This window comes from Acipenser ruthenus, chromosome 2, assembly GCF_902713425.1.
Source record: "Acipenser ruthenus chromosome 2, fAciRut3.2 maternal haplotype, whole genome shotgun sequence".
NCBI classification, from domain to species: Eukaryota; Metazoa; Chordata; class Actinopteri; order Acipenseriformes; family Acipenseridae; genus Acipenser; species Acipenser ruthenus.
The window spans coordinates 108,513,317-108,525,973 of NC_081190.1; the positions used below are offsets into that span (position 1 = coordinate 108,513,317).

At 35.9% G+C, this 12,657-nt stretch overlaps 1 protein-coding gene across 2 annotated transcripts in view; it reads right to left on the minus strand.

Moving 5' to 3' along the window:
- LOC117408327 (Kv channel-interacting protein 4) overlaps positions 1–11,193 on the minus strand; it is a 375,835-nt gene extending 364,642 nt beyond the window's left edge. Inside the window, exon 1 of one of the 2 annotated variants that reach the window (XM_034013229.3) lies at positions 10,957–11,193. In XM_034013229.3, coding sequence (XP_033869120.1) covers positions 10,957–11,017 — 61 coding nt within the window. In that variant the 5' untranslated portion in view covers positions 11,018–11,193. Of the gene's footprint in view, positions 1–10,821; positions 10,912–10,956 lie in introns of those variants that run through there. The other variant, XM_034013231.3, reaches the window with a different exon arrangement.
- Positions 11,194–12,657: the final 1,464 nt, after the last annotated feature.

Here is a 12,657-nt window from a genome sequence, read left to right on the forward strand (position 1 = left end):
GCTAATGGCTGCAGGAGTCAGAGACAGAGCCATCTCACACCTTGCACTTCCTGTTTTCCATAGAAAAAAAAGCTGATACTTTTTTTATGTTTGTTTCCTTTTTCAACATTTCAGAGATTTAAAACGTGCTTTCTGTTTTTAACCCCGCTGTAAATCAATGTCATTGTTCTTTAAATTGAAAATTGAATGGAGAACTGGTGCTTCTCCAACAGAATTTAGTCAAACCTGAATGATGCTAAAACTCTAACATATACTTATAAAAGTACTGATGATACTTCTCAATTGATTGGAAATCAACTGTTACACCTTACGAATATAGAAAATAATGTCTGTGCAAAGTAGATTAGAAAAATAAAGTAATACACTCCAGTCAAGCTAATTTTGACTTAACAATTCAGCAATGTCAGTATGATAGTATATTCAAAATTATATTTAATCTAAATTTAAATAGTAAGAGATTAATAAATTATTCAAAATCAGGGTCAAACTTTAATATTGCATTTCAGTAACTTCACTGAGTCTATTTTCTATACTCACATTTCTTTGCGAGAAATACAATTATCATAATCTGTCCAAGTAATTAATGCTTTTTAATATTATTCAACTCCAGGGCATACACGATTTCATCACATAAAGTTAAATTCTGACAAGCATATTTAAATAATTTTAAAGGGTTTTCCTCAGTAAAGTATATAAAATAACATGCAATGTTCACACCATGTGTCACTAAGGAAATCAACATCCAAAAGCATGCAAGAGCAATACTTCCATTATCACATATAAATATAAAATGGAAAACTAAAAAAGAAGATTTTTTTTGTATATAACTTTATATGTCATCGTGTGCAGGGTGGCTTTTATTGTATAAAAGGTGTCATCTTCTCCAGTTTGGGCGAGAGGGCCGCAAAGTGAAGCTGCACTAAAATGTATAAATGTGTGTTTATAAAGCATACTAAAATATGCATCTTTACTGAATTTTAATCAAAATACATAGTCCTGATGTGACTTTCTGTTGAAATAAAAATGTTATTTGTATGTCTACTTGTATAAGGGCTCTTAAATATGTAATAAACAGCTCAGCAGCAGCGGTACTATTCTAAATGTAAATTGTAGCCAAAGGGCAGCACAACAATGAACATCAAACAAGCTGTGAAAAATGTGTAACATGGATAATTTGGGTATCCTGCAAGGCTTACTATACAACGGAAACTAGACGTAATGTATGAAAACGTTTTGTAGTATAATACAGGTTCATTTCAAAGAAGATTCCCTGCACTTTCTTCTTTTACAATACATCATTCCAAGTACATATAATAAATATTTTGTTAATATAATAAATATTTTACTCTCATTATGTCAGTATCAGTTACCAAAGTATGATCTACATACTATTCAAGTACATCTATCCTGTGTTGTTATTCAAGAATGCATGCATTAAAATACATATAAGTTAAGAAAGTTAACAGTGGGGTACAGTCTATCACTAAAAGCATACTGTGCAATCAGGCTTTACCTACTATATGCTCCATCCATTCCACTAGCCATTCCTCTCTCTAGTCGAAATCTATTCATATCGATCATAATCCCAAAATTCCCACAATCAGCCACAGTAAATTCCAAGTTGCACCACCACAGAATACATTTTATATTTGTAATACAGTATTTCTGTCATTTTTAGTGTCTTTAGGTTTAATTCAGTTAAACTCAAGACAGACAACTGGTCCAAATGAAAACAACAACGACAACAACAACGACAACAACAACATTGCACTTATATAGCACCTTTCAAGACCAGGTCCTCTCATAGTGCCAAAAGCTTTTAGCAGAACAATATCATTAAAAAAGAATAATTTAAAATGAAAAATAAACATGTTTATTTGTCAGTCAGCTATTTCAAAACCAATTCACACTTCACAACCATAACACAAGGTACCAAAAAATGCCTTTTGAAACAGATTTAAAAATATGGACAGACTGTTTGTCTGAACAATGGTGGTAAGGAATCTTAAGCTGATGACAGGACCCGAGAAACATGGCCCTGAATATCAAAGCTTTTCCAACTGTCAAGGAGGGCTTTTGCAGCGGTGCAGTGTTTTGAGTTTCCAACTGTTTTTCGTGTTCCGAGCAAAAACTTAAACGAAGGGTACCCGAGTGGCTCGTCCAGTTAAAGCGCTGCCACTGGACCGCAGGATGAGTCATACAGCTTGGACGGTTCACGTCCCGGCTGTGCAAAGTGACCGATCTTTGCTGGGGATTCCAAAGTGGGCATCACATTGGCTCTGACGCTCCCAGGGGTGGGGGATGAGAAACCAACATGGACTCCTTCTTCTCACAACAGCAAACCCTACTGGCTAGACACAGAGCACATTCAGAGTGGATAAAAAGCAGGGCTGATCTCTGTTCTCCGGGATCGGTAGCCCGCCCACCTCTGCTCTGGATTGTGCAGCGTAAAAACAATTCTGTCTGTAGGCTTGTGAGATCGGAGGACGCTCACACGCCCTCAGAGCGTCAATGCTGCGGTGAGCAGAAAAAAACATAATTAGGCATTCCAAATTGGGGTAAAAATAAAGAAATAAATAATAATAATTGGTCACTCTAAATTAAAAATAATAATAATAATAATAAAAAAAAGAATGGCCAGGAAGGATGAATACAGTCACAAAACCCCAATTCCAACAGTATGAGGAATGTTATGCAAATTAAGTGGGTACCTAATTAACATACCCCACCGTGAAAAAATCACCTTTTAACTTGGAGATGGGAACCTAATTCAAACAGACCGTGTGCTAAAATAAAAAGGGTCTGATGTGGGTAGAGTGACTCTTTGACGAATAATGGTGACAGAGCCCAATGCGCTGCTAGACTGCTGTGATTTTAGAGGATGAAATGGAAAATGTAGTTTCCCTGCCTCAATATGGAATCACAGACGCCGCTGAAGGTATACCCCACGGGTGCATCATCAAAGGGCCACCTGTTTGGACCATACAGAAGAGTAAGTGCTATGAGTATATGAATGGATAAAGCGATATTGTATGTATGTGACAAACTTAAAGAGAATTTAGGTTGGAAGACACTAGATATTCAGGGCCATTATCTCTGTTTTATCCTAATTTAGAACAAGAGAATTTTGGTGCACCCATTTTTTATGTCAGAAAGACAAGCAGACAGCACAGCCACGACCAGAGTGAAATCGGGTTGGACAGACAGATACAGCTGATTGTCGTCAGCATAACAATGAAAGTTAATTCCATGGCGCTGAATAATATTTCCCAAAGGCTTAGCAGACGCCCTTATCCAGGGCGACTTACAATTGTTAGAAAATATCACATTGTAATCACATTACAAAATATCACATTGTAAAGTATCACATTTCAGAATATCACGTTACAGATAAGAGCAGTTGCAAAGTACAATAAAATCAGTAGCAAAAGATCAAATTCAAATAAGAGCAAAAATCTGAGAATGCAGTAATAATTACATGTAAAAGCGGGTTCGACTAAGAGCAGTTAACATATTAAAACTATTTGCTTATACGAGTCCAGTAAGAGCAGATAGCAAGTACAATGAATGGATGAGAATGCTTTCAAATAAGAGCAATTGCAAAAAAAACGTGAATACGGATACCTATAATTTAGAGGATGCTGGCACACTATAGCTGCCACTTCTTTGTTTCTTTCTTTGTCCCCTTTTTAGATTTTTCTTTTTTTTTCTTTTCGCTTTTTGGCATCTTTAAAATTAGTTTTATACATCTGACGAGAACCTTGATTTTTTATGTTTGACTGAAACCTGGCATCAACAAAATGACTGGTTAAACCAGTTAGTCATTTCTGGCTATGGTTTTAATTAAAAAGCCTGTGCCTCTGGTCGTGGTGGGGGGTTGGCTGTTATATACCGACTTGGTTACAATATCAGAGCAGTGGCTGTTCCTTTTTTTTATCTCATTTGGGTGTCTAGCTTTTAAATGAGTTTCTTCCATGCCTGTGGTGATGGTCCTTTTTTATTGGCCCCCTAAACAAAATACTTCATTCCTTAACGAGCTGTCGGACCTGTTAACGCTTTTACGTCTGAAGTACTATCGGATTCTGCTCTCAGGTGATTTCAGTATTCGTGTTGACTCTCAGTCCTGTTCTCTGTCAAGAATGTTTTTGGCTCTTTTGGATTGCTGTGGGTTCACACAACATGTAAATGTCCCTACTCACAATCGAGGTCATATCTTTGATTTGGTTATCACCACAGGCCTGCCAGTTACTAATCTCCTAGCCCTTGATCTGATGATTTCTGATCATATGGCCATTTTGTTTAACTTGGATCTACCATTACCAGTAATTTCGCAGTGTTAAATCTATCAATTCAATTGCATTTGCTGAAAACCTTTTTGCTACATCACTATATGACGTTCATTCCCGGGTGTTGGTGGATACGGTGGAGTCTTGTAACACAAACCTACATAATGTTCTTGAGAGTTTAGCTCCTGAGAAAACACGCATTGTTCACCGTGGTACAATGATCAGCTACGCTCCATGAAAACAGCAGGGCGTAGGCTTGAACACAGGTGGAGGGACACTGGTTTAACTGTTCATCTTCAAATATGGAGGGAGCATAAATCGGCATATAAGCATGCCTTAAATTCAGCCAGATCGTTTTTTTTATTCTAACCTCATTAGAGATGGTTCTGCAAATCCCAGGCACCTCTTTTCCACAATAAATCATATATTGCAACCAAAACGTGTGTCTACACCCACCGGCTTTAATGAGCAATCTGACAAGTTTCTTGATTACTTCATAAGTAAAATTGACAATATTATACATCAGCTGTCATGTTCTGTTGCACATGCTGTCTTGCCATCTGCCACATCGGTTTTTACATGTACTTACTTGTCCTATTCTGCTGAGGTTACGTTTTCCAGCTTGGTTGAAATAGTCATTAAAATGAAACCAACCTCTTGTTTCTTGGATCCAGCACCAACATCACTTATTGTGTCTTAATTCACAGTTGTCAGCTCGGTGGTGACTGAGTATTGGAGTAGTTATAGGCCTATTTCCAATCTGCTGTTTCTGTCCAAAATGTTGTGTAACGTGTGGTGGCTCATCAGTTACAGAGTCATCTCTTGAAATGGGACATCTATGAACCCTTGCAGTGAGGTTTTAGATCACAACACTGCACTGAAACAGCCCTTGTTAAGGTTGTTGACACCCTAAACCAGTCCATTCTAATCATCGTTTGGAATGTTGTGTGGGTATTGCTGGCACTGTTTTACAGTGGTTCAGATCATATTTGTCAGATCGCAGTGCGTTTCTATGGCCGGCTATACATCCAACCCTAGTTCAGTATCTACAGGTGTGCCACAGGGTTCCATTATAGGACCCTTTCTTTTTAACATCTATATGCTGCCACTTGGACAGATTATACGTCGTCATGGTGTGGGCTTTCACTCATACGCAGACAACACACAATTATATATTCAGACTACACCCGATACAAACGTGACTGTCTCGGTACTTCTGTCCGAGATTAAAGTATAGATGCAGCTACATTTCTTTGCAGCTAAATGGTAACAAAACAGAAGTAATGCTGCTTGGCTCTCTCCGACAACTGAGAAACATTGATTGTTTTAGTGTGGTGATTGACGGGCTCGAAGTTAAGTCTAGTTCTGAAGTTAGGAATCTGGGTGTGGTTTTCGACCCTAGTTTAACCTTTGAGTCTCATATCCGCAATGTCACGAAGGTGTCCTTTTTTCACCTCCGGAACATAGCCCGTCTGCACCCTATCTTGTCCATTCCCGATGCAGAGAGGCTGGTGCATGCCTTTGTTTCTTCCCAGCTTGATTATTGTATGCTCTGCTTGCCGGTGCTTCTAAGGTTGCTATTTGCAGGCTGCAATACATTCAGAACTCTACTGCTCGCATTTTAACTGGGTCCAAATTGGGTGCTCATATTACACTAGTTCTTGCCTCTCTGCATTGGTTGCCGGTTAAGAGCAGGATTGATTTTAAAATTTTACTGCTAACTTATAAGGCTCTAAACGGTTTGGTCCCAAATTACATTTCTGAATTGTTAACAAGGTACCTTCCCACTCGTAGCCTTCCCTCTGCGAATTCGGGTCTGTTAAGGATTCCAAAGGCTAAGCTTCGTTCTATGGGTGACAAAGCCTTCTGCTGTTATGCGTCTAGGCTTTGGAATAATCTTCCGCAGGTGATCAAGGATGCTAATTCTGTTGATGCTTTTAAAAAACAACTAAAAGCACATCTCCATGTACAGGCATTTCATCATGGTTAGGCTTATGTCACTGTGCAATGTTTATTATATAATCTGTTTTATTTTTAATTATATGCTGTGTATTTGTTGTTTGTACTTTTTTCGTTGTTTTTTAGTGTTATTGTTCTAAACTCAAGTCACTTAACCTCCTTGTGCTCTGTCTTTCGGGTGAGACGTAGTTGTAAGTGACTCTGCAGCTGATGCATAGTTCACACACCCTAGTCTATGTAAGTCGCCTTGGATAAAGACGTCTGCTAAATAAACTAATAATAATAATAATAATAATAATAATAATAATAATAATAATAATATACAAAATAAAGATTATTATTATTATTATTATTATAAGAGTAAAGTCAAATACAAGACACAGGAAGTAGTTCTAATTAAGAGCAGTAGTTGAATGCGGCAAGGTATGAAGCAGTTCAGTGTTGGTACAAGCTGATGCAAGTACTGGAACAATTGGGTGCCATATAGTCCAGTATAGTCGAGAGTTGTGAGGTTTACAGATGCTGTCTGAACAGGTGTGTCTAGGAGGTGTGGAAGGTGGACACTGAGCAGTCCTGATATCCATAAATAGGCTAGCATCTAAATAGATATTTGTTAAATCTGATTTGAATTCCCTGCAAAGGTGCATTCAGGCTTTCTCGGACAAGAAACTTTTGTTTGGCTATTCAGATGGGTATGCCTAGATTTTAAAAAGCATAATTATTAAGGGTTTAGCCTAACTACTTAAACTGTCTCAGCCAGTCAGTTTCTGAGTAGAGTGGCCATTATCCCACCAGTAGATGCCCTTTAACTACTACAACAGGATAGGCATTAATTTAAAGCAGCCTAAAGCAATCCAGCCCAAAATATAACCTAAAACTGTGTGTTGCTGGGTCTGCTGGGTGAATTACATTTAGTTTAGTATTCATTAAACTTTAATATTCATTTAGTATTCATTAAACAATATTGTTGGAAATAACCCAATAACAACCTACATTTGAACAGTTTCATTATTTCCATTTAAAAAAATAATAATAAAAACAGTCATCTTTGTGAAAATGGTACTATGAACCTAGCTTAATCAGCCCCGCCTGGAGACGGTACACAAAGCTTAAAATTGCACAGAAATTAAACAATAAAAAATGTAAATTGTATCTGCACAACATCTAAAATGGTAAACAGTATATTAAAAATATCAAAAGACAGAAAGTTTAACATGTTTAATATTTTGGATCTTGTTTTTTAAATGTGTTTTTATTATTATTTCACCATCAGATCCCCTTGATGGAAATAAGCATTATAATACACTGCCTGCCATATACTATTTTCTAAAACAGTTTGGTTTTCTTTAACCACAATTAGAACTCAGTGATGAATTTGTGATAAGCAATATTTATTACCAAACACTTTGAATAAATAAGTAAAGCACTACACTGTAATCGTATTACTGCTCATGACTAATGTTTTTAATGTCCTCTTTTTGCAGTAAAACATTTTTAAATGGATGGGGAATGGAACTAATTTTTAACTCCAAATTATAATGCAAATGAATATCTATATTGTACATCATTAGGAAGCCACTGGAGCAGTTTAGTGCTAGGAATGGTATAAGCATACCCTAAGGCTATACAAGATAGTAGATATTTATTCTAAAAAGGCATTCAAAACCTACTGCCTAGCACATCTACGCATCACCCCCACAATATTTAATGCAAATTACAAACACTCAGTGAAGCTTTGTGGTGGATTGGTGGATAATCTCTGTCCAATCATTAACAGCCAACATTTGAACCAATCTGTTTGAATAATTCAGATTAGTATAAACTATAGATTGTTATTATTTTCTAGAGACAAGTGCAGTGAACTGAAATACTTAATAATGAGTGAAAATTAGTTTTTTATGACATTCTGTTCACAATATACAGTAATTGGACTTATCATTCACTATTCTTTTAAATGAAAGAAATATTTATAATAGATTATAACAATGTGTATCTGCAGACTCAGTCATGGTTTAATCACTGAGTAAAACACAAACATGCAAGTGTATCTATACCTTGTTATTACAGGAAATTAGTGTGCATATAATATGCCATGAATGGCCCTTCACTCTGAACATGCAAGTGAACCAGTATTAAACGATTTAAAAGAAGAGAAAAAACAGAGAAATAAAACAATGTTAATGGTATAAAACTGCTCTTTGCAAATAAGCAGTTTCTTGCTACTTTTATAGTTTTCAAATGATGCTATAAATCAAAACAAGTCCTGAAATAAATTATTTCTGACCACAGCATAGCATACACAATAGTGCCAGTGACAACTCACAATGAACTAACCAACACCTACAGTAATTGATTATAAATATTTTGTATCTAATATTTTTGATCTAACTGTAAATCCAATCTATGGCATGTGAATCACTCATTTTGTAAAAGTCAACCTGGTTCTGTGAAACTAAACACAAAACAATATTCAACCTGGTTCTGTGACACTAAACACAAAACAATATTCAACTGCAGGGTTCTGTGAAACTAAACACAAAACAATATTCAACTGCAGGGTTCTGCAGAAACTAAACACAAAACAATATTCAACTGTAGGGTTCTGTGAAACTAAACACAAAACAATATTCAACCTGGTTCTGTGAAACTAAACACAAAACAATATTCAACTGTAGGGTTCTGTGAAACTAAACACAAAACAATATTCAACTGTAGGGTTCTGTGAAACTAAACACAAAACAATATTCAACCTGGTTCTGTGAAACTAAACACAAAACAATATTCAATTGGGTTCTGTGAAACTAAACACAAAACAATATTCAACCTGGTTCTGTGACACTAAACACAAAACAATATTCAACTGCAGGGTTCTGTGAAACTAAACACAAAACAATATTCAACCTGGTTCTGTGAAACTAAACACAAAACAATATTCAATTGGGTTCTGTGAAACTAAACACAAAACAATATTCAACCTGGTTCTGTGACACTAAACACAAAACAATATTCAACTGCAGGGTTCTGTGAAACTAAACACAAAACAATATTCAACTGCAGGGTTCTGTGAAACTAAACACAAAACAATATTCAACTGTAGGATTCTGTGAAACTAAACACAAAACAATATTCAACCTGGTTCTGTGACACTAAACACAAAACAATATTCAACTGCAGGGTTCTGTGAAACTAAACACAAAACAATATTCAGGTGTAGGGTTCTGTGAAATTAAACACAAAACAATATTCAACCTGGTTCTGTGAAACTAAACACAAACAATATTCAATTGGGTTCTGCAGAGACTAAACACAAAACAATATTCAACCTGGTTCTGTGAAACTAAACACAAAACAATATTCAACCTGGTTCTGTGACACTAAACACAAAACAATATTCAACTGCAGGGTTCTGTGAAACTAAACACAAAACAATATTCAACTGCAGGGTTCTGTGAAACTAAACACAAAACAATATTCAACTGTAGGGTTCTGTGAAACTAAACACAAAACAATATTCAACCTGGTTCTGTGAAACTAAACACAAAACAATATTCAACTGTAGGATTCTGTGAAACTAAACACAAAACAATATTCAACCTGGTTCTGTGAAACTAAACACAAAACAATATTCAACTGCAGGGTTCTGTGAAACTAAACACAAAACAATATTCAACCTGGTTCTGTGAAACTAAACACAAAACAATATTCAACTGTAGGGTTCTGTGAAACTAAACACAAAACAATATTCAACCTGGTTCTGTGAAACTAAACACAAAACAATTATAAGGAAGAATGTCAAAGGAAAGTAAACAATATAGTGTCAACTTTGCTGCATATAAAGTACTTCATACTTTTAAGAATGCCCATGGGTTCATATGATTGTTGCTGTTAAGAGAGACCATATTGGAAAATGAACAAAGTCTTTCATGTTAGTATTAGAACGGTCTCTGGTGCCATCTGTTTTGGGGTTTAGAGATCCAAACTGAGAGAAACACTTTCTGTAAGACTACTTATACATTAATAATAATAATAATAATAATAATAATAATAATAATAATAATAATAATAATATTTTATTGCACAAATGTCAAAAAGGAAGTACTTGTATAGTAGGTAACATCTAACAGAGAAGTAAATTGTTAGTTTTTGTATACCTGCAGCAAAAAATGAATGCATAAACAAATAAGATACTGTAACAGTATGAAGATCTGAACTCGAACGTAAAAAAAAACAATAGGCTACTGTCAGGGAGGAAATTATTTAACTTATATAAAATAGCAAGCTATCAAAGGTTCAAACGCCAGGCTCAAATATAAAGAATCAATGTAGAAACATAACACGAGTATGAAGCTTAAAAAACAGATACAACACCTCATATTCACACCTATAATGGTTTGGATGGTAATATATCTAATTAACCATCCACGAGGCACTGGGAAATACAATGTAATTGTCTGTGTAATTCAGGCGTAGCCTACTGTAATACCATTTTAGAAGCAGAAAGGCAAAAGTACTTAAATGACATTATAAAATATAGACCGCAAACATTCATAACAAAACATTTGAAAATGTTCCTGACCTGCGTTCTTCATGCAAAAGCTCCCAAGCGTGAGCTAACAGTTCTCATGCAGCTTTGACAACGGCGTGCTTCCTTAACCCAAGATTCAACAATTCCTCTTTAAATAAAATAAGGCATGCTTCTTTTTTGTCCTACCGCCTGTAGAATCAGTTTCTTCCAGTCGAGCAGAGATGCTTTCCACCCTTCTCACATCCATGATAAATTGTTCTTTATGTATTTATATATTTTTTTAAAATATATTAATAATATTATGATGTTGTATACTAGCAGCGACTGTATCAGAGTCGATGTGACTCTTGCACTGTAACTCTTTTTCACGGAGCCCCTCTGGAGTGAACACTAATACTGTACAAGCTCTGCGCGCGACCTACTCGACGGATGCTGGCGAGTAAAGTGGAGATCAATGATCAGTGGGTAAGAAGAAAAGAGATTCAGGGGAAAATACACCTACTGAGTTTAAAACCAGAGGGAACTTGACATGTTTAAATACTATCAAGCTGAATTCCACTTATTTGTGCCTTATGTGTGCCTTCATGACATTTAATGTATGATTAAAAGCCACCCACAATTTAATGAAAAGTATTTTGCGCAGCAGCTCTTCGCTTAAAAGTGTGTTATACCAGGGGCCAATTGAATTGCCTTTCAACCAGAAATTGGAGCTGTGAATGTGCTTTTTCAGTTTCAGCTGAAGGGAACATTTGATTACTGCAAAGCGCTGTACTCTGAATGCATTACTAGCACAATATGGCCCCAAGGAGTAATGTGCCATATTAACCTGTTAAGATTTATAGCCTCGTTCAGGTCGCATGTCTCAATGTTTTGGTTCAGTTTGTATGGATGAATCAAAGCAGCAATGCAACACGTAACCTATACTGCACTGGACATTAAAACCTAAACACTTAAGCCGAATTGTTTTTAGTTTGTGTGTGACGTTACCTGGTTTGTGCGTCACGATCTGTGAAAACAGCTAATCGAACCCTAGACCCAGTAGGTGAGCTGAGCTGACCTTTATTCACCGACACACACATGCAAGGCATTAATGCGCAGTGTTTTGTTGCAGATGGCCTGAGATCATTATGTTCAAAAGTGCAATTTAAAAGAAATCAGTCGATCTATCTATCTTTATATCTATCTATCTTTATATATATATATATATATATATATATATATATATATATATATATATATATATATATATATATATATATATATATATCCTTGAAGTTGATATAACATTTGGTAACTCTTAAAAATTGTAAATGTTTTATATTATTTCACTGTAATTCACTTGTGGGAATTCACACTAGTCTGTGCACAGAATTAACCTTAATCCCATACATTTGTGTATCATGTTTTCTGTTTGGACATGTTCAGGAGTGATCATTACTTATGTTTTAGGCAAGTCTGCGAATTGTTCTTGAGGAATGTGAGACCAATGTCTACCCACTATAATTTTTTCAAGGAAGCTGTTGACGTAAATCTATTCTCCTGTAATAGCCTGTGTCCCTCCTTTTAAAGACTGCTCCTTGCGAAAATCAGTATTCACTCTTGGATATGGAAGCACCTCTCAATTGAATGCTTACCAGAAGCCTGCTATCGGCCTCCTAAAGTCTGTTGAATCTCCTGACTTGTCTCTAGTCTTGCATCTGTTGTCCTGAATGAGCTTCACCACCGCAGAAGGTGAAATTTCATTTACATATATGGGCCTTGGCTTCGACCCTCACACACCCTTAAATGGTACTCTGCTACAGTACAGCCAACACATCATTTTAACAAACAAACAAGTATTGTATAGTTTATAGTATAAATAGATATATTTGTGTCCACTTGCTTGAT